General features: G+C 36.4%; 1 protein-coding gene across 1 annotated transcript; it reads left to right on the plus strand.

Moving 5' to 3' along the window:
- Positions 1 to 1,348: 1,348 nt before the first annotated feature.
- LOC107589906 (solute carrier family 12 member 7-like) lies at positions 1,349 to 21,491 on the plus strand. The gene is made up of 26 exons (XM_016278481.1): positions 1,349 to 1,583; positions 6,173 to 6,258; positions 6,417 to 6,548; positions 6,710 to 6,856; positions 7,880 to 7,934; positions 8,052 to 8,182; positions 8,394 to 8,629; positions 9,571 to 9,782; positions 9,944 to 10,108; positions 11,048 to 11,146; positions 11,237 to 11,294; positions 11,433 to 11,607; positions 11,777 to 11,895; positions 12,460 to 12,558; positions 13,681 to 13,800; positions 13,887 to 13,991; positions 14,094 to 14,262; positions 15,127 to 15,322; positions 15,532 to 15,701; positions 15,791 to 15,922; positions 16,152 to 16,259; positions 16,483 to 16,593; positions 18,527 to 18,696; positions 18,823 to 18,837; positions 20,452 to 20,585; positions 20,790 to 21,491. Exons 1-26 carry the CDS (start codon positions 1,460 to 1,462, stop codon positions 20,879 to 20,881), a joined length of 3,360 nt encoding a protein of 1,119 aa, XP_016133967.1. The 5' UTR covers positions 1,349 to 1,459; the 3' UTR covers positions 20,882 to 21,491.
- The last annotated feature ends 651 nt before the right edge of the window (positions 21,492 to 22,142 follow it).

The following is a 22,142-nucleotide window of genomic DNA, read 5'->3' on the forward strand; positions in this document are numbered from 1 at the left end:
AAAAACTGTATAGGCTGCCACCTGCTTGATTGTTAAAGACAGGTAGTCAATCACATGGGGCATAAAAAAATATATATACAGATATAGATGGCAACCTAATGAAGTTTTTTTTTTTCACTGAAAATATTATATAGACAACTGAAATCCAGTTGTTGCTAACAACTCTTTCCAAAATGCTCTTGTTCTCTCTATATTTACAGATTTGTGAGAATTTATTTCTTAGTTGTGATCATGTGCTGCTTGGACCCCACAGAACAGAACACTTTTAATCTCTATTTTGTAGTCACAACAGCAGGATTCTCCATCACTGAATAGCTGCTATGCAGGTTGCGCCTGTGAAGTCAGCAATTATCCCCTTATTATCCCCAGCAATTAGACCCTATCAGTCACTCTCACATGACGGATAAATGTGTTGTGAGTGTGCATCTGTCAGTCATGTCAGAGTATGATTGTGCACGGTCGCCATGATTTTGCAAGTAAGACATGTTCCTGGATATTTTGATGATCCTGGATCAACGTTATTGTCCAAAAATATAGACTTAACCCAATCCCATACCCCTAAACCTAACCCTACCTAAAATGTATTCCTAAAATCAGTGGGAAATGATAGCTGATTAACAAGGGTGTAGAAGCACCTAACCCTGATTGTAAGCCTAAAACAGATATTTCCTGAAAAGTTATATCTCAATTCTGATTGGTTGATTGGAATGTTGATCCAAGAACATGTTGTACTTGGTGAAATCACACTCACCGATTGTGCACACACCCTTGAAAAAACAGAGCAAGTCATTGTTTAGGACTATTTCAAATAAATGCACACATTCTTTAGAAGAATTTGGTCTGATCGATCATTATTAATTTGATTCAATAATCTGATCGACATTCAGAATCAAAGTTCTGTGCAAAAAGATAATGTCCACCAAACATTCATGCAGTTTCAGTTATAGTCTTTCCAGGAAAACAGGGGTGATGCAGTTATTTTCAGCTTTAATTCCTCTCCAGTCCTAATGGTTCCTGAATGGAGTGATTATAGCACACGTTTCCTTTGAGGCTAGGAACGTCAGGAGGGGGTGGGGCAGGGAATTGGGCTGGGGTTGAGGAATGCCACATTGTGTTTAGCCTTTTGTTCCCATCACTTTGGGCAGTCTCAGATGACTCTGACAGGCAGACAATCACCTCCCTCCCAGCCTTCACAGGTACAACGAGCAGGGCAGTTAACACAAAACAGGAAGCACCAGCTTAGAGCTCTGTGGCAGGACAGAACAGCCCAATGCCTAGAGGGAGGAGTTGTGTACAGCTCCTTATTTGGTTGAAAGGGATCACATGGGCTGCCTCGTCTGAACAACAGTTGTGAAGAAGTCAGAGAACTTCGAACTCTGGTGAGCCCAGGAGACTTGGGGTGAGACGGAGAAAAAAAGACTCAAGGAATATAACACTGAGCACATGGTATGAGGGGAAAATGCCCACTAACTTCACAGTGGTGCCGGTGGAGGACACCCCAATTTCAAATGCAGACTATGATGGAGAGATAATGAAAGAAGAGGACAAGGAGGAGCCACACACGGCAGCAGGACCCTACTTAGGTGAGAGTCAGGGAATCCTGCCTAGACATGTGCAAACAGAAGAGGAGAACTTTTAAAGACTTGCTGTGAAAGGCTTGGGTTTTATTAAAAGTGTCTGTGTTTACAGTGAGCGTATCCTCAAAAGCAAATGTGTGCCATGTTTACTGGCATGTGTTTGTGAAATCATCTCCTCATGGAATGTAAACAAGTGGCAGTTTCCTAGTGTCTTTTTTCCCTCCATTTTCCTATTTATCTTTTTCTCTGTCTTTCACTGTTTCTCTTTAGATTAATTATTAAATCTGTTGCTCCACTTCTTTGTATATAAAAAAGAGACCTTAAAGTCAAGTTCCACCACATCTCTTTCTATTCTTGTTCTTCTTAACTTTCTTTTGTGGGTTCCATTGAAATTTAAAGGGACAGGTCACCCAAAAATGAAAATTCTGTCATCATTTACTCAAGTGTATGAATTTCTTGCTTTTTCTGAACACAGAAAAATATATTTTGAAGAATGTTGGTAGCAAACAGTTTCTAGTAGCCTTTGATTTCCGTATTTTTTTTTTTTTTCCTCCTTACTATGGAAGTCAATGGAGACCCTCAACTGTTTGGTTAACAACATTCTTTAAAATATCTTCTTCTGTGTTTAGCAGAAGAAAGAAATTCACACAGATTTGGAACAACATGAGGGTGAGTAAATCTGAATAAGAACTAAATAGAAGTCAGTTCATTCATCAGGCATTTTAAGTCGCATTAGGGCTCTTGTGTAACTTGTTACTGTGTTGTTGTCTCAGAGTTCTCAGAGTTGTTGTCTATTTACATGAAATGTGGAAGCTGTTGATCAATGTTCCTTCATTTTCTGACTTTATCTGACGCTATTGGAAAAGACATAATTATCTTAAAGTTTTTAGTTATCCATTCACATAAGAATTGCATAGTCCAGATTTTTTCTTTTATGTGTGTTAATGTGTGTACTGGGGTGTGTAGCAGAGCTTGTGGCTCATCATTATGGAATTTGTCCTCTTCTTTAAACTGGCCTATTTAAATCTTTCCATGAAAAAATGTTTAATTGTGCTGTTTCCCTTTTAAGATGAAATACTGCTTGTGTAAAACACTTTTCCGTGGCTGATTTTGTAGGCTATATGCTGCATCAGTTGATCATCTAACCCTCATTAACCCTATAAATCCTACTTTATCATATTTGATACAGTACATGAATTTCCTATGAATTAACAAGGTCAGAACTTTGCTGAAAAACCTGCTGTACATGCATTCTGCCATCTGATTGATAGTTCAAATTTTGTTAACAAGTAAAAGACCTAAAACTGTAAAAATGTCCTCATTCAGGTCATTTTCAGTAAGATTTTATTGTGAAATCTTTATAAAAAATATTATGATTTTCATAAAGTAAACAATAAAAAAAAGTGTATTGTTTTTATTAATTAATGATTTACTGGACTGAAACAACTTGATTATCCATACATAATTTTTTTCAGAAAAATCATGTTTAAATGTGAGTATCAAATATGATACATAAGGCTTTTGAGGAACATTTATTTGTACATCTCTCAGTCATCATTGTATTGCTGAAATGAAAGCTACTGAGTATTGATCATAAAACTAATAATTGAAATATCATCTTACTGGGAGATCTAGAATGAAAACTAATTTGCATGACAAGCTGTCAGAATGTCATCTTCTCTTTGGGCACATAAATAACATCTGCACTAAATTGCATATTTTTGCTTAGTTTTGGCCCCTGAATAAAATGTATGTTTTTTCCCTCCTTGAGTAGGCGCACCATATTCCTACCACACATATAATATGATCCTCAAAATAAAAAAAGATTTTCTGACTATTATTTAATATCTCAGGCTTTGCAGTGTTAAAATATTTTCTTAAAGATTTCTTTTTTTTTTCTTCAAATAAACTAATAATTTTATTTAGCAAGGATGCATTTAAAAGATATTTATAAAAATATAAAATATTAATATTAAAATCTGTATATAAGAATGATTTCTGAAGGATCATGTGGCACTCCAGTAATGGCTACTGAAAATGCAGCTTTGCCATCACAGGAATAAATGGCATTTTAAAATGTATTCAAAGAAAACAGTTATTAGTAGTAGTTATATTTTAGATAATAGATTTAGAGTCTATTATACATTTAAAATCATGTCTTTATACAGTAAATGCATGCCAACTATGAGCTTTTCCAAAACTTCTCAAACTAGTCCCTTTGGGATTTCATCATTTGTATACAAAATTAGCTGTGCACAGGATGATAAACAAAACTTACAAGCCACACTGAAGGAATTATCAGGAAAAGGATGTTTCAGAAGCCTTAAAAGTTTTTTTATGAATCTCCTCTGTTATTGTTCTGTTCTCACTGTGGAAAGAGACATGAAATTAGATCCAATGGCAGCACAGACCTGGGAAATACATATTTCCCAATTTACTACAACGTTAAAACCAACTTTCTCTGTCTGTTAAACAGCAGCAATACCTGTACATCAATGCAGCAATGTGTTCAGTCTTGAATTCGTTCAGTAGTTTGATTGTCACTGCTTATAAACTACTAAATATAAATTGATTTCATTTCCATATCTAATATTTATTTAAATATAAATCTTTAAATGTTTATCATAATCATATTGTACCCACTTCAGTAATTTCACACTGGACACACTCCTCTTGTTTCACTTAGAAATGTTTCTGCAATTACACAAATGAGGTCTAGCATGCTGGAACTGGATTTCAGTTTTTCTTTCTGCACATATTGTCTTTTGGCTGACTAACTGGTTTTGAAAAAGCCTTTACTGTAATCCCCCCTCCCCTCCTCGAGTTGATGACAAGTCATTCAAGACTTGCGTTCAGTGCCGCCAGTCAACAATCCAGTACAGAGGGTTAAAGAAATACAGGACAGAGCCAGTCTGATGTTGTTTTTGAACCTCATAGAGGACAAGACAAACTAGAGGGAAGGAAGTGGCTGATATCACCTTCATAAAGCGTATACTGGAATAAAAACTGAGAGAAGAAGAGAGATGTAGGAGACTTGGAAACGAGAGAGGCTGATCCCCTTCACACAGATCACCATCCTTCTTGACAAAACTAAGAAGTTGGTCTAGCATTGCTTGCAACAGGTTGAGAGAACTAAATGAAGACTATTGAACTGGAATGAAATAGAAGTCAGCTGCAGTCCTGTGGTCCAACAGACGGATTTGCATCAGAGGAGACTGTACAGCAATTTACTGAGGCACAGTGTCTCCTCTTTTAACCAAACAAGAGAAAGGTAAAAAGGTTCTTACCACTCAGACCATCAGAGACGTTCACACCTTTGTTTCTGTCTCAGCATGGAGTGTGAAGAAGGTTTGAATGTGGAGACATTAGGTGAGTTTGAATCTCATTGATTTGGATCATCAAAAAAATCATTACAATGGCAAGAGTAAGCTTATGATTCTACATCAACTTGTAATTAATGTTGAGCATTTGAAATTTCACATACTGGAAAAAACGCTTGTTTGACCTTTACATATACATTTGTAATGTTTCACTTTCTTTTTTACCATTGCCATATGTTTCTTGCCTTTAGGCAGAGTTGTGAGGTAGACAGCTCACAGATCTGCTGTTGTGAGGGTTTAAGATTAAAACATATTAAAAGAGCTGTTAACCACATCACAAATCATAGTTTGAGGGGAACACAAGTTGAGTGACTTCTGGACAGACAAAAAATGATCTGGATGATCTGTTAGCATTTTACCTTCTCAGATATCTTTAGAAAAATAGATCATGCTTGTTTGCTGCATATGTTGGTTTAGTGAATGCAAACAATCATGGTATATTAAACAGTATACTGGATTTCAGTACTGTATCAACACTTTTTGGGTAATTTCAAAGATGGCAACATGACCCTTCATTTGTTTCAACAGCGTCTAATAAATTAAAGGGTTCAGTTACATTTCTTGACTAAAATAACAGATGAAGAGATGAAGAGTTATGTGGAAAATGTGAGTTGTGTAATGTTTTCCCAAGACAAGAATAAACATGTCTGGTCTAATAGAGTTAACATTTTCACTTTTATTATTTGTATTTATTAATTTTTTGTGCTTGTACACCTTATGTCTGGTCCAAAGCTAACAACACTGAGGGAGGAAAAAATGTTTAAAGCTCTAATTAAGACTAAATACGCTACATGCATTTTGCAGAGATTTTTGACCTGATTTGCAATTTAGAGAAGTCAGCTTTAGTTGCTGAAAGTTAGAGAATGTCACAGGATATCAAACATGTCTGATGTTTTGAGCAGATTTTAGAATGCTTTGTTTTCATTTGTTCTGCGTCTTCTAACAACGAGGCGTATGTTTCTGTTGTTTCTGTTCTGTTGTGTTTGGCGAGACTTAAAATTCTGGTACACTCAATCATTTAGTGTATAATGTCCAGTTTTTCTCTGTAACCATTTACAAAGTTGGCAAGTGTAATATGACGAGTGTTTAAAAATCATCCAGATTTTAAAAGTGGTGTGGTGCATTCCAGCCTTTAAACTAAAAATCAACCTGTCTCTGATTTAAATCATATGAAATCATGAAAAATACATATTTGTATATTCTCTCATTCGCCAGGTGACGAGACTCCTAGAGAAACCAGCTCATTAATCAGTACAGATCATGATGACAGCATTTACGGCAAGAATATGGCTCTCTATGAGGTAACAAACTGCTTAAAACAAACCTTTCTTCTTTGTGCATCAGCTATCACTGTTGAGAACTTTGTTCAAATAAAATACTTCACCTTATTTATATCATGTCTCTAAATTACGATGCAATGCTGTATGTATTAAATTATTTAGCTCCTCTTTACTCACAGGATGAGATGGACAGCACACCGATGGTATCATCCCTCCTCAACAAACTAGCCAACTACACCAACATAACCCAGGGGGTCATCGAGCACGAGAAGGCGGAGAGTGAGGATCGGATTCAAAGGGTCACCATAAATGTGAGTCTCCAATATGACTGGCACTGAGATGATTAAAAGACTTAAAACACGATTGAAGATGATTAAAACACACATTGAATTCACAGCTTCTGCAGACATTTTGCTGGTATTTGTCCTACATAACTGAAATGTTTTCGTTTTATGTGTCAATCTGTTTGAAGGGCCCTCAGATGGGCACATTTATAGGTGTATTCCTGCCCTGCATGCAGAACATTCTGGGTGTGATTCTTTTCCTGCGGCTCACATGGATAGTGGGTTCCGCGGGAATCATGGAGGCCCTTGCTATCGTCTTCATGTGCTGTTCTTGCGTGAGTTTTTCCCCATTTTCAATATGAAAGCACCTTTTTTGACTCACCAACCTAGTTTATTTGTGTATCCAGGTATGAAAAGACACACACACAAAATGTTTTTCTTTTTGTCAGTTTTGTCACACAAATGAAAAACTTGACATGGCCAAAAATATGTCAACACTTCCTTATAATTATCAGATTTGGCTCGGATAATTATCGGATTCCAGTGATTCTATAGCATCCAGTGACTATAGATAACTATGTGCTTCAGACTTTGTGCAAACAGTTTCAGCATGACAATGCCTCTGTGCACAAATTGAGACCATTTTGAAATGTTTTACCAAGTCAGGTGTGGAAGAATTTTACTAGCCTACTCAAAGTACAGTTTTTTAAAAAATAAAAACATGACTGCGATAAACTAATTTCTATGATAAAAATAAAATTTATTGATGAATTATTAATAATGATTTATATTTTAGAGCTGTCAGAATGGTCAAGACAAATCTATACACAGAGAAAAGTAGCTGTGGGTAGCAGGAAGCTGACAGTTTGTTGTTAATCACAATGAACGAGACAAATTGACCGTGGATCACCAGTTGTAAAAACAACAACAACAAATTATTATTTATTTGTCCATTTGCCTCAAACCACATTCTTCCACACATATGTTATACATTTTTAAAAGATACCAGTTTGAACATTAACTTTGGCAGCCCTAAAATATTAAAAGTAAAAGTAAAACTGGAAAGCTCTGCAACATTTAGAACTAAAGGTGAACTCTAACAAAACAAAACAAAAAGTAAATTGAAACAAAAAACACAAAAAACAAATTGCCAATAGAAATAAAAACAAAATAAAAAATTAAGATAACCCGGCAGCAAGCATATATACAGGCAGGTTTGTCTTTGGGATGGCCATATGAGGTCTTCTTATAGCCTTTTTGGATCATATATTTTCCACTCATATTTAACAAAATATTTAGTATTGTAATAATAAAAATAAATAAATCTGTTTTACATCTGTCTTTTCTCTTATCTCTAGACCATGCTGACTGCAATTTCAATGAGTGCCATTGCGACTAATGGTGTAGTGCCTGGTATGATATCAATCTGCTATGTCACTCTTTTATATATTATTATCGATATGTACTTTTTATTATTATTTAATCCATATTTGCTTTAAGTCACTTGATTCTCTTCTCTTCCCACTTTAGCTGGTGGTTCATACTACATGATCTCCAGAGCATTAGGCCCAGAGTTTGGAGGAGCAGTGGGTTTGTGTTTCTACCTGGGCACCACATTTGCAGGTTCTATGTATGTACTTGGAACCATGGAAATTTTTTTGGTGAGTCAAAACTTACAGGCCAACATTAACAGTTTCTTGCAAACAAATACACTACTCATTCAGCACTACAGAAGAACTTGTGTCAGCACTGAACTAACACGAGTGAGCAGATTCTATAATTAACTTTCTAGACACAACCTCAAAAATCACATTATCTAATGCATCCTCAGTATGATAACAACCCTTTCTCTCCTTTCATACCCTATTACAGACATACATAATGCCCAATGCAGCTGTGTTTAAAGCAGAGACTGGAGAGCCAAATGGAATGCAAAATAACATGCGCATTTATGGGACATGCTGTTTAGCTATCATGGCTCTGGTAGTATTTGTTGGAGTGAGATATGTCAACAAGCTGGCCTTGGTCTTCCTATCCTGTGTAATGCTGTCAATTATGGCCATCTATGCAGGGGTCATCCAATCCGCCATCAAGCCTCCTGATTCTCAGTGAGTAGTGGCGTGATTTTTCGATGGTAAAAATTTTATGGATTTTTTTACATGGACATTTAAACTCCACACAGCATAAAACATTATGTTGCGTTCAACTGTACAAATTATTATGTCTCACATTCAAGTCGGACAAACAAAATAATTATATTGTGAACAACAAACCCAAATGACTACATATGAATTCAGAATGATGAAAAACAATTAAAAAGCAGTACAGTGGAGGGCAAAATCTTTCTACTAACAGGAAGCAACGTAACAAAATTCTAAACAATTTGTCCATTTACACTGAATGAAAAAATATATATCTACAGTACACTGAACGCGAGAATGGAGAGCGAAGCAAAATCACAAAACAGCCAATCAGCAGGGGTGCTTTTCCCCAAAAGTGTCATTAGCCAACTTTGATCGCAAGTTCCATTGAACTCTGTTGGTAACAATGGAACTTGCGACCATAGAACCCCAGAACAGTTCTCACTGTTTGTGCGTGCTCTCTCACATCGGAAACGCATTGCAGCTGAAGATTGTAAAAAGAATGCGGTACCTTGTCATTCTCATGACGTCAGTGATGTCTGACTGGACAGGCTTTTATTGTTCTCCTTGTAGAATTTGAGAGATTTCTCAAATGATATCTGATTCTAAAATTCTACAATCATTCTCCACCACGTCCATGTTTGATATTGATATACACGAGGAGCGGAACTTTGGTCAGTGTGTGCTGGGCTACCTGACGTGATGTTACAACAAAACGGCTGACAGCTGGACACTTTATTTATTTATTTATTGGTCTAAATAGGGTCTATAAATGCCTATGTCTTAGGATTTGATTAAAATATGCTACTGCTTAATTTACAATGTTTAAATGTTTAAGATATATCTAATATGATGGAGCATATTGTTTGAACACAATTACAGTTATGGTCACTTTTGTATTTCAACAGAGTCTGTCTACTAGGCAACCGCACATTGCAAAATTCTAAGTTTGACAAGTGTCTGAAGACAGAGGTCATCAACAACGTAACCACTCCCACCAAACTATGGACGCTTTTTTGTGAAGGTGATTTAGGAAATGCAACATGCAATGAATACTTCACCCAAAACAATTTAACAGTGATTCAAGCTGTTCCTGGCTTGCTCAGCGGGGTCATATCAGGTAAATAGTCAAATAAAACACCAAGCTATACAAATCTCATTTAACTTAATTAGTTGTACACCACCAGATTACATGATGATAACATTGTTTTGATGCATTTTCACTAAGACTTCAGTTTAGGCAGCTCAGTGTTTTACTAAGTGTTAATGTTTCTCCTATAGATAACATGTGGGCACACTATGGACAGGACAAGAAAATAGTGGAGAAGGAGGGAAAGAGTTCAGAACAAACTTCGGATAACACCAGTGAAATTTCATATTATGTCCTCAATGACTTCACTACCTTCTTCACCCTCCTGGTTGGAATCTACTTCCCTTCAGTTACAGGTATTTCAAACCTGTATGACTTTCTTTCTTCGGTAGAAAGGTGAATTTTTTTGTTGTACTGGTGGATTTCAATGTAATTAAAATGAATGTGGGATACTGAAAGTAGTAAAAAAAAAAAAGCAAAACACAGAACAGAAACAGAAAATAGATGTAATGAAGACCAAGTTCTAGTGAAATTCTACAATCCACTTTAAGTCCATCATTATGTGTGTGTATTGAGTGGCAGTTTCTCTGTGCAGATGATAAGGTTGTGGGGTGTGACAGCGTCTGAAATAGACCATTTAATTCAGGGTTACAGTGTCTCTTCCATGTGTTTATGTAAAAACAGTTATGTTTATGAAGGCCAAAAGCAGCAAAAATGTGAGCAGTGTATGACCTTCACAATGTTACTTGTGCTTCGTATTTTCAGTTTTGTTGTTTTTTTGGCTTCAAATTACTAAAAACCAAACTTTTTATTTTTCTTCACTTACAAATTATACGATTCATCTGCAGGTTAGGTTTCAGTGGATTGTGGGTAAATATCCACTTCAGAAAGCACTGTTTTTGTTCTTTTGGTATCACATTTTACAGAGAAGGAAACCTCTTCAAATGATTCAATGTGTGAGTGATCTGTGCGAATGATTCAGATGGAATCGCAAACTATTTCAAGACCATTTTCTAACCCACTTTTTTAGAAGTTTAAGCTGATTATTTTAGAAGGTGCAAAGTCAACAGAGGGATTCTTTAGTGAATCGGGCAGCACTGGCAATATTTACTGTACGCAGAGAGGAAACAATGTGTAACATTATAGACTCTGTCAACACTATCCTGCTGTCTAATACGTCAAATAACTAAAAAAACTAATAACAATATCAATAAGTTTAGTTAAACTACTTGCTGTGAGAAAAGTGTTTTAAAAGTATTATGAAACACATTAAACGTTTTCTCTGATTTTCACAGGAATCATGGCTGGGTCGAACAGGTCTGGAGATCTTAGAGATCCTCAGAGGTCCATTCCCACTGGTACCATTATGGCTATTGCAACCACCTCTTTCATCTGTATCTTTTTCTGCAAATAAATAAATAAATGAAGCCGCTAAGGAAAGAATATTAAGCAAGTCAGATGAATTCCTTAATGATGCTAAACAGACATTTCCTGTGTGGTGTTATTTGGAGCATGTATTGATGGTGTGGTGCTGCGAGACAAGTAAGTGCTATTTGGTAACAGCTGTGGTTTACAAAAATGCTTGCTAAATCAATTCAGATCAAATCTGCAGTCGCAGTTTTCACATGTAATATATTCTTCCTGTTTTAACGTGATTTTGCATGCTTGCTTTCGTAATAGGTATGGAGAGTCAGTTAGAGGAACTCTAGTTGTTGCCACACTAGCTTGGCCATCTTCATGGGTGATTGTGATTGGCTCATTTTTCTCCTGTTGTGGGGCGGGACTACAGAGCCTCACCGGTGCTCCCAGGATCCTACAGGCTATAGCTCGAGATGGCATCATGCCATTCTTACAGGTAACAACATGCTCTGGCTTCCCTTTGTGATCATATGTTAAGTAAAGTTACATTTGCATGTCTTGAGGCACAAGTGTGTTTGAATTGTTCTCGCTCACAGAAAATTTATAGAAAGAAAGCACTTTTGTCTTGACTATGAAGCCTAACATGACGTACTTCTTACTGGTAGGTGTTTGGTCACAGTAGATCTAATGGTGAGCCAACCTGGGCCTTACTCCTAACTGCAGCGATCTGTGAGATTGGGATCCTCATTGGTTCCCTGGATAATGTTGCTCCCATCCTCTCGATGTGAGTGTGTTCCATTTGCTTTCACATCTTTTCTTTGTGACAAAACTAGACTCAGACGGATTTTTTTTTCTTCTTCTTCTACTTTGAACTGATTTTGGGAGTAAAAGCTTGAAATTTAAATGACAGACTGACATATGACTTATGATGACGTTAAAATTTATGTTTTCATGAATATTATAAAAATGTGTATCAATGAAATTTTGTAATTGTGCCTGCATTGTAAATGTGGTCATCACATGCAGTTCTGCTACTCCGTTTGTGAATTTTTGTGTTCAGTATCATTGAGATACTATTATAGTTTTAGTTAATAGTTTGAATTTAAATTATTATCTGTTTTATTATAATTTTTGATTTAGTAATTTTGTTGTTTGTCATTTTTAATAGGGTTTTTTTAACAGGTCTATATAGTTTTTATTCTTTCTTTTTTTGTCTTTTTTGTCTTAGATTTTGTGAATATTTTTCCTTGGCTACTAGCTGAAATAAGTTTAAAATTAGAAAAAATGTTTTTTAAGGTTTTAATTTCAGTTAACTATAATAACCCTGCTTCCAATTTCTACTTTGCAGGTTTTTCTTGATGTGTTACCTCTTTGTAAACTTGGCCTGTGCTGTCCAAACACTTCTACGCACCCCAAATTGGAGGCCAAGATTCAAGTTCTACCACTGGTAAGTCACACTTCATGATTATTAGAACAAGTCAAGTCACCTTTATTTATATAGCCAAGCGCTTTATACAATACAGATTGTTTCAAAGCAGCTTTACAAGGATAAATGGGAAAATATTGATTTAAAATTGCAAACAGAGATCAATTCTACAGTAAAGCAGCTCTAAAAAACAACAACAATAGTGTCTTTGTTCAGCTGAGGTCAGCTCAGTGTTGATTCAGTTCCATTCAGTAACTGTGTAAAGATCATCAATTATGAATGTACACTGAACAAAATGATAAACGCAACACTTTTGTTTTTGCCCCCATTTGTCATGAGCTGAACTCAAAGATCTAAGACTTTTTCTATGGACACAAAAGGCCTATTTCTCTCAAATATTGTTCACAAATCTGTCTAAATCTGTGTTAGTGAGCACTTCTCCTTTGCCGAGATAATCCATCCACCTCACAGGTGTGGCACATCAAGATGCTGATTAGACAGCATGATTATTGCACAGGTGTGCCTTAGGCTGGCCACAATAAAAGGCCACTCTAACATGTGCAGTTTTATTTGTATTGGGGAGTCCGGGGGGTCCGAAAACCCATCAGTATCTGGTGTGACCACCATTTGCCTCACGCAGTGCAAAACATCTCCTTCAAACAAAAGTGTTGCGATTATAATTTTGTTCAGTGTAGTTCAATTCAGCTGTAAAGCAGTCCTGTAGAAAACAGTGATGTTATCATCCAGCTCAGTTCAGTTCTTATCCAACAGTGTCAGTACATTCAATAATATTGCTGAATTTTAAGTGTCCCCAACTAAACAACACAGAAGTGACAGTGGCAAGGAACTCTAACTACATGGGTGACAGAAATGGAGAAGAAGAAAAAAAACTTGGAAGAAACCAGGCTCTGTTAGGGGGCCAGCTTCTCATGAACAAGCAACAGCTTTGTGGGAAGTGCATGTTCTGTTGTCCCACATGCCCAACAAATTGGCCATTGGTTTTTCATTAACCAAACAAGTGTAGTGTAATGATTATTTGTTCCATCTGCATGTAAATTGATGTAGAATGGACCAGTCTGAGTTAATGTTTGATTGTATGAACTACCATTAAATGCAGCACTGGATATGTTTACATTTCTTCAGGTCCCTCTCTTTTCTTGGGATGAGCCTGAGTCTCTCCCTCATGTTTGTCTCATCGTGGTACTATGCTTTGGTTGTCTTACTGATTTCTGGATGCATCTACAAGTACATTGAATACAGAGGGTAAGAAAGTGTCCATCACATTCACTGTGTTTTAAAGTAAAATATTCTTTATTAACTCCCCATTTTATTTCCCCAACACCCCTCAGGGCAGAGAAGGAATGGGGAGACGGGATTCGCGGATTATCACTTAACGCAGCTCAATATGCTCTAATAAAACTGGAGGAGGCGCCACCCCACACCAAGAACTGGAGGTGAGAGTCCAGAAGAATAGCAGCACAACTTCAGTGCTGTATAAGCTTATTCATACTTGACAGAATCTAAGGCAAATATTTAAAATGTAACTCATCTTCCAGACCTCAGCTGCTGGTGCTGCTAAAGTTGGACTCCGACTTGGGGGTAAAACATCCACGTCTGCTCTCCTTTAACTCACAGCTGAAGGCTGGGAAAGGCCTGACCATCGTCTGCTCAGTGCTGGAGGGCACCTACATGGCACGTGAAGCAGAAACTAAGCTCTCTGAAAAGGTGAAGGCATACAGTTAAAGCCAAACCTCTTTGGCTTTGATAGCAAAGCCAGTTTGGTTTTGACTTTGATAACTCAATAGCATTTTTTGAGGTTATTCCCAAACAGGGGTTCATGACTGAAGCACACAGTGCATTATTAAAATCAGATATTCGTTTGTTTTTATTTTACAGTACAACTGTAATTTACAAAAGAAATATATATCTGTCTTCATTGTTATAGTTAAAACATACTACTACTACTACTAATTATTATTATTATTATTGTCAATATCAGAGAACCATGCAGAATATTACGTAGTTAATGTAAAAAAAAATTTAAACAATAAAAAAATCACCTTGTGTTTCAGGGTTTTTCAGGGCTGTATAAAAATTCTGCCAATGTTATATGTTGTCAAATTAGACAATTTAGGACTAGTACCTGGTTCATATAAAATTCACATAGAAATTTCACACAGTTTTTGGAGTTAATTTGACATTTGTGTGGATACTCAGGGCTGGTTACGGGAAGGTTGCTTGTTCAAACCTTGCAAGAAGCAAGTCATGACCATTGTGCCCTTGAAAAAGACCCTTAACTGCAGATTGCTCAAGAGTGAACGTCTTTGTAATAAGTTTATAGCTTATGATGACGTTCTATGACATGTGTGTCATATGTCATATGTCATGAAACAAATTCCCTTTTAGATTCCTCACCATACTATAATTTTTAATCTACCTTGCAGTGATTAAATGTTGACATATGCTACTTTTCTAACTGTGTATGTTCTCAGCTCTGCATATGTCAGCTCCAGAAAATAATTCAACATAATATTAACTTATTAACATTACCCTGTTTTTTATTTTATTTATTTTAATATTTTTTCACAGAATATCAAAGCGGCCATGGCAATGGAGAAAACAAAGGGTTTCTGTCATGTGGTGGTGTCCTCTAACCAGCGGGATGGTTTCTCTCACCTGATCCAGTCTGCAGGCTTGGGTGGCATGAAACACAATGCAGTGCTGATAGCCTGGCCCGCCAACTGGAAACAAGCCGAGAGCTCCCTCTCCTGGAAGAACTTCATTGGTGCGCATGTGTCATTTTCTGATACTATTATTTTGAGTGATCTTTGTAGGCTTTAGGTCTCAAAGTACCCAAAACGCTGCAATATTACAATACTCCCATGTCATTTTAGATCAGTTCGTGAATTTTTTTTTTGACAAGATGTGAAAATGTTGTAGTAAATATCAATCACTTTGACAAAATAGTAAAAACTAAAATGTTTTGTCCCAAAGAAACTGTCAGAGAGACAACAGCTGTCCACCAGGCCCTATTAGTGGCAAAAAACATCGATACATTTCCCACAAACCAGGACCGGTTAGCTGAGGGTACCATTGATGTCTGGTGGATTGTCCATGATGGTGGTCTACTCATGCTTCTTCCTTTCCTGCTCCGCCAGCATAAGGTAGAAGGCAACAGAATGTCTGATACAGAAAATTGCACCCTTTTTTTGTTTGTTATCAGACTAGCTTTTCTCTCCCTGAAATCATGTAGGTTTGGAGAAGGTGTAAGATGAGAATCTTCACAGTGGCTCAGATGGATGACAACAGCATCCAGATGAAGAAAGACCTACAGATGTTCTTGTACCACCTGCGTCTTGATGCTAAGGTGGAAGTTGTGGAAATGGTGAGATACAATTTTGATCAGCATAAACCTAAAATCAATTATAATGTTTTAATAATAAATCTTTAATTAATAAGATTAAGTTTTAGTAAAGGAATGACATTTTAATAATTATGTTATGTTATGCTATGCTATGCTATATGCTATGCTATGCTATGTTATGTTATGTATAAGGAATGTTTGAATGCAAGATACTAGAATTTAACTTTTCAATATGTCAATATCTCTGTAGAATGCAGGCGATATCTCGGCTTTCACCTATGAGAAGACCCTTGTGATGGAGCAACGCTCTCAGATGCTGAAGCAGATGCAGCTTTCTAAGACAGAACGGGAGAGAGAGGTAATATTTCTCCAGCAATCTATTCTTTTGTCATTATTGTTGTTATTACAGGACTTTATGTGGAATAAATGAATATGGTTTCAGTCAATACGCTTCATTCAGAATCATACGTTTTACATCCAGTTTCAAGACACTACTTGCATTAAGTTAGGGCTCTGTTTTAAATGAGGCCTTTTCCTCCTACTTAACAATTTTGGATTATTTGCTCTGTGGCGAATGTCAGATTCAGAGCATCTCAGATGAATCCCGGAATTCCATCAGGAGGAAGCCCTGCCGGGAGAAACCAACTCAAAGCAACAAGTCACGAGTGCCAACTATAATTCTGGACGAGGAGGTAGCTCTTACGGATCCCATATTTTCACTCTCTATCAAGGCTACTATTGCTAGATAACAATCCTGTCCAACTACTCCATCCAAATGACCTCTTTTTCACTGTGGCTGGTGCCTGAGGTGGAGCCGGTGCCTGGCTAAGAGCAGTACTTGGTCAGAAATGGCCTGTTTTTACACTGACTCGGGAGCTGTGGAAGTTGTGCCCACCAACATCACTGGTCCTCTTGTTTGAGGCCAGAAATAGCGCACTAGGGTGGTTCGTGTGTAAAAGTGCAGCTCGGTTTCAGATTGGGCACCATCTCTGGCACAAGCACCAGTGGAAAAGTAGTAGTCCCTTCACACTGTCAGACATGACAGCGCTACAGCTTTCATCAATGGTTGCCTTTAGCAACTATGATTCTTCTATGGTTTTTACATCATCAATTTGAAAATTCCTTATTATATAGCAGTAAGAATAACATGGCAATGAAAATGACTGTAGCCCTGAAAATGTCATAATTTAATTTGTTTACAGCATGTCTGCATGTCATTATGGGGCATGAGAGTGTCTCGACTACTTGAGTGAAAACATGTGCAACTCCACTAATTATACTACCATACTTTAAGATTGTTTGTTTATTTAATCAAACTACACTACCATTCAAAAGGTTGGGGTTGGTTAGATTTTTTTTTAAAGAAGTTAAAGAAGTGCTCATCGGGTCTGTATTTTATTTGATCAAAAATACAGTAAAAACAGTAATATTGTGAAATATAATTACAATTTAAAATAACTGCTTTCTATTTTAATATATTTTAAAATGTAATTTATTCCTGTGATGCTAAAAATGAATTTTCAGCATCATTACTCCAGTCTTCAGTGTCACACGATCCTTCAGAAATCATTCTAATATGCTGATTTAATGCTCAAGAAACATTTCTTATAATTACCAATGCTAAAGAGTTGTGCTGCTTAATTAAAAAAAAAAAAAAATTTGTGGAAACAATTAAAAAAATTTTCAGGATTCTTGGATAAATAAGTTCAAAAGAGAATAAAAACATTTTATAACAAATGTCACTTCTGATAAAATTTAATGCGTCCTTGCTGAATAAAAGTATTCATTTCTTCAAAAGAAAAAAATTATACTGGCATCAGACTTTTGAACGGTAGTGTATTTTTTTGTTTACTTGTGTTTTATGTATTGTAGAGTTTTTGGTCTTTAACTCAGTTTTCAGTCTAGTTACTAATCCATAGTTTGTTTCTGTGGGTATCGCAACATTCCTACAGCATTCATTCCCTGCTGAAAAGATCAGTATAACTGGTTTTAAATACTGATGTGCTGATGGTAGCCAGTAAGGTTTCCTTGGTCAACCACCTTGAATTGTGGAAACAATTAAAAAAATTTTCTGGATTCTTGGATGAATAAGTTCAAAAGAGAATAAAAACATTTTATAACAAATGTCACTTCTGATAAAATTTAATGCGTCCTTGCTGAATAAAAGTATTCATTTCTTCAAAAGAAAAAAATTATACTGGCATCAGACTTTTGAACGGTAGTGTATTTTTTTGTTTACTTGTGTTTTATGTATTGTAGAGTTTTTGGTCTTTAACTCAGTTTTCAGTCTAGTTACTAATCCATAGTTTGTTTCTGTGGGTATCGCAACATTCCTACAGCATTCATTCCCTGCTGAAAAGATCAGTATAACTGGTTTTAAATACTGATGTGCTGATGGTAGCCAGTAAGGTTTCCTTGGTCAACCACCTTGATTGGCAAGCACACCAAACCAGCATAAACCAGCCTGGACCACCACGGAAATTTAAATGGCCCAAGCTGATCTTTTCAGTGGGTCTTTTAACAAAGTTTGTCTGTCTAGGTCCTGTCAGATTGCTTTCCAGTGGCATTTTCAATGAACATTAATGGAGTTTGTTGTTATAAACAGAGTGTGTCTTGCTCTTTCAGGCTCAGCTGATTCATGACAGGAACACTAAGTCCCATGCCACTCTGAATGACAAGGCCACGCCAACCTCTGACCGGGTCCATATGACCTGGACCAAAGAGAAGCTGATTAGTGAGAGAAACCGCCTTCGGGAGGCAAACATGACTGTGCGGGACATCTTCAATATGAAACCGTAAGTTCAATAAAGACTGTACATCAATAAAGTCAGTTTTGCAGTCTATCTGAATCTGTTTAATCATGTTTCATAATAAAAAAGTTTGCTTTTTTAATGCTAAGACATTTTGTTTTGTCCTTCTAGTGAGTGGGAGAATCTGTAAGTTCTTTGACTCTTGTGCAAGTGGTTTGTGTGCTTAAGAGTCTGTATTAGCTGTCTGGTCTGTGTTACAGTACAGATAAACAGAATGTGTTGTATGTGTGTCACACTAAATATGTGGCATGAATTGGTGTGTGTCTCTGTGTGTGGCCTGCTTAAATCAGTGTGAGTCACAGTCACTGCATGAGTCAGCATGAAGCATTGTGACATAGATGTTTCTGTTTGCATGTGTTTCAACACTAACTTTGTGCTTGCTTGAGAGAATATCTACAGTTAGCCAGTTAGCATGATGGTATTATTTTTAGTGATAAGCTGCAGGATTTGGGCCATTAATTGTATGAATTAAGAGAATGCTTTTTTGTTGTGTTTAGTTTTTTGATGCTGTTGACATCGGTTTCTGCTTATTAACTCATGCATGACATTTAACATATGGATGAATTGTACATTAATTTTATGTTTCACTCATTTAGGACTGTATCGCTAATTCAGGCTTATTTGTTTTCTAGCTAAATAGATGGTTGTTTTATGTAATCCTTTGCAAAGACTGGTCTTCAAGAAAATTCTGAAGTCTTAAACAGTTTTTTTTATCACATCTCTATTAGTGAGGTTATCGTTAATTCCTATTAACCTTAAATCCTGCACTGTCTTTAAGAATAAGATATGGATTTCAGCCTTTGAGCACTGGATCCCTGTCATATATAAAACCATTTTCAAGGAAATACAACAAAATATGTTCACTGATGTCAATGTCTGCTGAAGTTATAGTACTTTACCAATTAATTCAGACATACACTAACCAACTACAAACATACACTACTATTCAAATGTTTGGAGTCAGTAAGATTTATTAAAAAAAAAAAATACTTTTATTCATTAATGCATTAAACTTATCAAAAGTAACAGCAAAAACATTTACATTGTTACAAAAAAAAAATTCAAATAAATGCTGTTATTTTGAACTTTCTGTTCATCAGTCCTGAAAAAAAAATATATAAACAGCCCAACTGTTTTCAAAATTGATAATAATTACTAAAAAATGTTTCTCCCGCACCAAGTAATGGAGTAATGACTGCTGCAAAATTCAGCTTTTCCATCACAGGAATAAATTACACTTTAAATATATAATAATAATAAACTGATTTTTAAATTTGCAATAATATTTCACAATGTTACATTCTTTTCTGTATTTTTTTATTTATTTGTTCATTTTATTTTATCAAATAAATGCAGCCTTGGTGAGCATGAGAGACTTCTTGCAAAACCATTTTGTAAAAATCTTACTTAATGGTAGTGTATGTAAAAATAAACAAATAGTTAAATGGCATATACTTGTAAGATATTTTATGATATCTTTTGATCTTAATTAACCATAAAGAAGAAAACAAATTATTGAAATTTAAGAATCTACTGACCTGCACTGATCAGCAATAAAATGTAACTGATGGTGACAACATCATTGCAGCATTTAAAATTGTGGTTAAATTGTGGTTGGTCTTTATCCTTTCATTTGTGCATGTTCAGTTATTTCATACAATGTACAATTTAAATACTATAGCTCATGTTGCTAAACCACTGAGTCTTAATGCTAAATGTGAATGACTGAATTTCTCACAGGGATCAGACTAACGTGAGAAGAATGCACACTGCAGTCAAACTGAACGAGGTTGTAGTCAACAAATCCCAGGGAGCCCAGCTGGTGCTGCTGAACATGCCAGGACCACCCAAAAACAAGGGCGGAGACGAGAACTGTATCCTTTTATCAGCTGAAATGCAGACAGTTGCTCATCTACTTAAAAAGGGGCTGTTGTGTAGTTGATACGTAATGGAAAGAATAGATAACACGGTCTGTCATTTTCTTTCAGTCTCCGAGCTTAATTTGTAGTGAGTTACAGTTTATATGTCACCTTCATGTACAGCAGTCCTCCACACTTCTCCTTCACTCTTGAGGTCAGACATGGAGTTTCTGGAGGTCCTCACAGAGGGATTGGACCGGGTGCTGCTGGTCCGAGGTAGCGGCAGGGAGGTCATCACCATTTACTCGTAGCATCATGCAGAATCAGACACTGAGGAGAGTATTTCTGTGAGGAGAGACTGTCCAGAGCTGCACAGATCCTGTGCAGATGGACTGAGGACAGGCAGTCCCACTCCAGCTGCAGGCCAGCGCTACACATTTGAGGGTCCAAGAGGATTCTTCTCATTTAGCGCAGTCCACTCATGATCAGATGGCCAAACACATTTTAATACCAGGTGTAAACAGAGACCTTGGATGTGGTCCTTATTAATCATTTAAATAAAGACAGGCCAAAGACTTAGATTTATCCCATAAGACTTGAAGAGAGTGACATCAGCTGACGAATTTCTGAGTCATGTGACTGTAAGGGACAGCGTTTGTAATTTATGTGTGTTAAATGTATAGTTTTGCATCTCATTCTTCTGCATCGCATTCTCCTGCTGAGCTTTATGTACTGTGTGATGTTAGTTCGATTCATAAGAGTTTTGTAAGTTTTGATATCACTGTTGCTCAGGTATGAGTAAAATTGAGATTATATCATCAGCCAAATCATATGGTTGAAATCTGTCAGTACTTAATGCATATTGCTTTTTCCCCTAAAATGTTTAATATTTAGTATTTTTTCATGACATGAAACTTTATTGGAAATATTTTTCTCAAAAAAAAAATTTTTTCTCAGTGTGAGGAACATTTTAATGTAAAGAGCATAAAGAACCTTTTTCCAGTATAAAGAATTATAAAAAATAAAAAAAGGTTCCATGGATGTTAAAGGTTCTCAATGGAACCATAGATGCCAATTAAGTAATATATTTTTAAGATTGTCAGTGTCTATGATAAAGGTAAATTCAGTGTTCATGAATCTTTTATATGATTACAGTGCTAAATTATAAAATATATATAGTGACTGAATCGTTTATGCACTGCTGAATATTTTCTGAAAATGTTTTCATCAACAAACATGGACCTTATAATCTTGCATAAAACTCTGGCAGACAGGCCTGTTGCGCAGTTCATGCCCTCCTCTCCAGTAGAGGGAGATGAACACAAATCAGTAATAACGTCTCGGTTATGTATGGTAACCCTCGTTCCCTGAAGGATGGAACAGAGACGTCACGTCGGATGACAGACGAATTGGGATCTCGCTTAGAGAGACCAATCTACTTCGAGTGTAAACTAAACGAGCCAATGCACATCGGCATGCGATTATCGCATCCAGCTGCCGCTGATCACAGCGTGAGTATAAGTAGGCAGCAGATGCAGTGCATATTCAGGTTTTCGCTGAGGAGCCGAGCCG

The sequence above is a fragment of the Sinocyclocheilus grahami genome, unplaced genomic scaffold, assembly GCF_001515645.1.
Source record: "Sinocyclocheilus grahami isolate Dianchi unplaced genomic scaffold, SAMN03320097.WGS_v1.1 scaffold121.1, whole genome shotgun sequence".
Classification (NCBI taxonomy): Eukaryota; Metazoa; Chordata; class Actinopteri; order Cypriniformes; family Cyprinidae; genus Sinocyclocheilus; species Sinocyclocheilus grahami.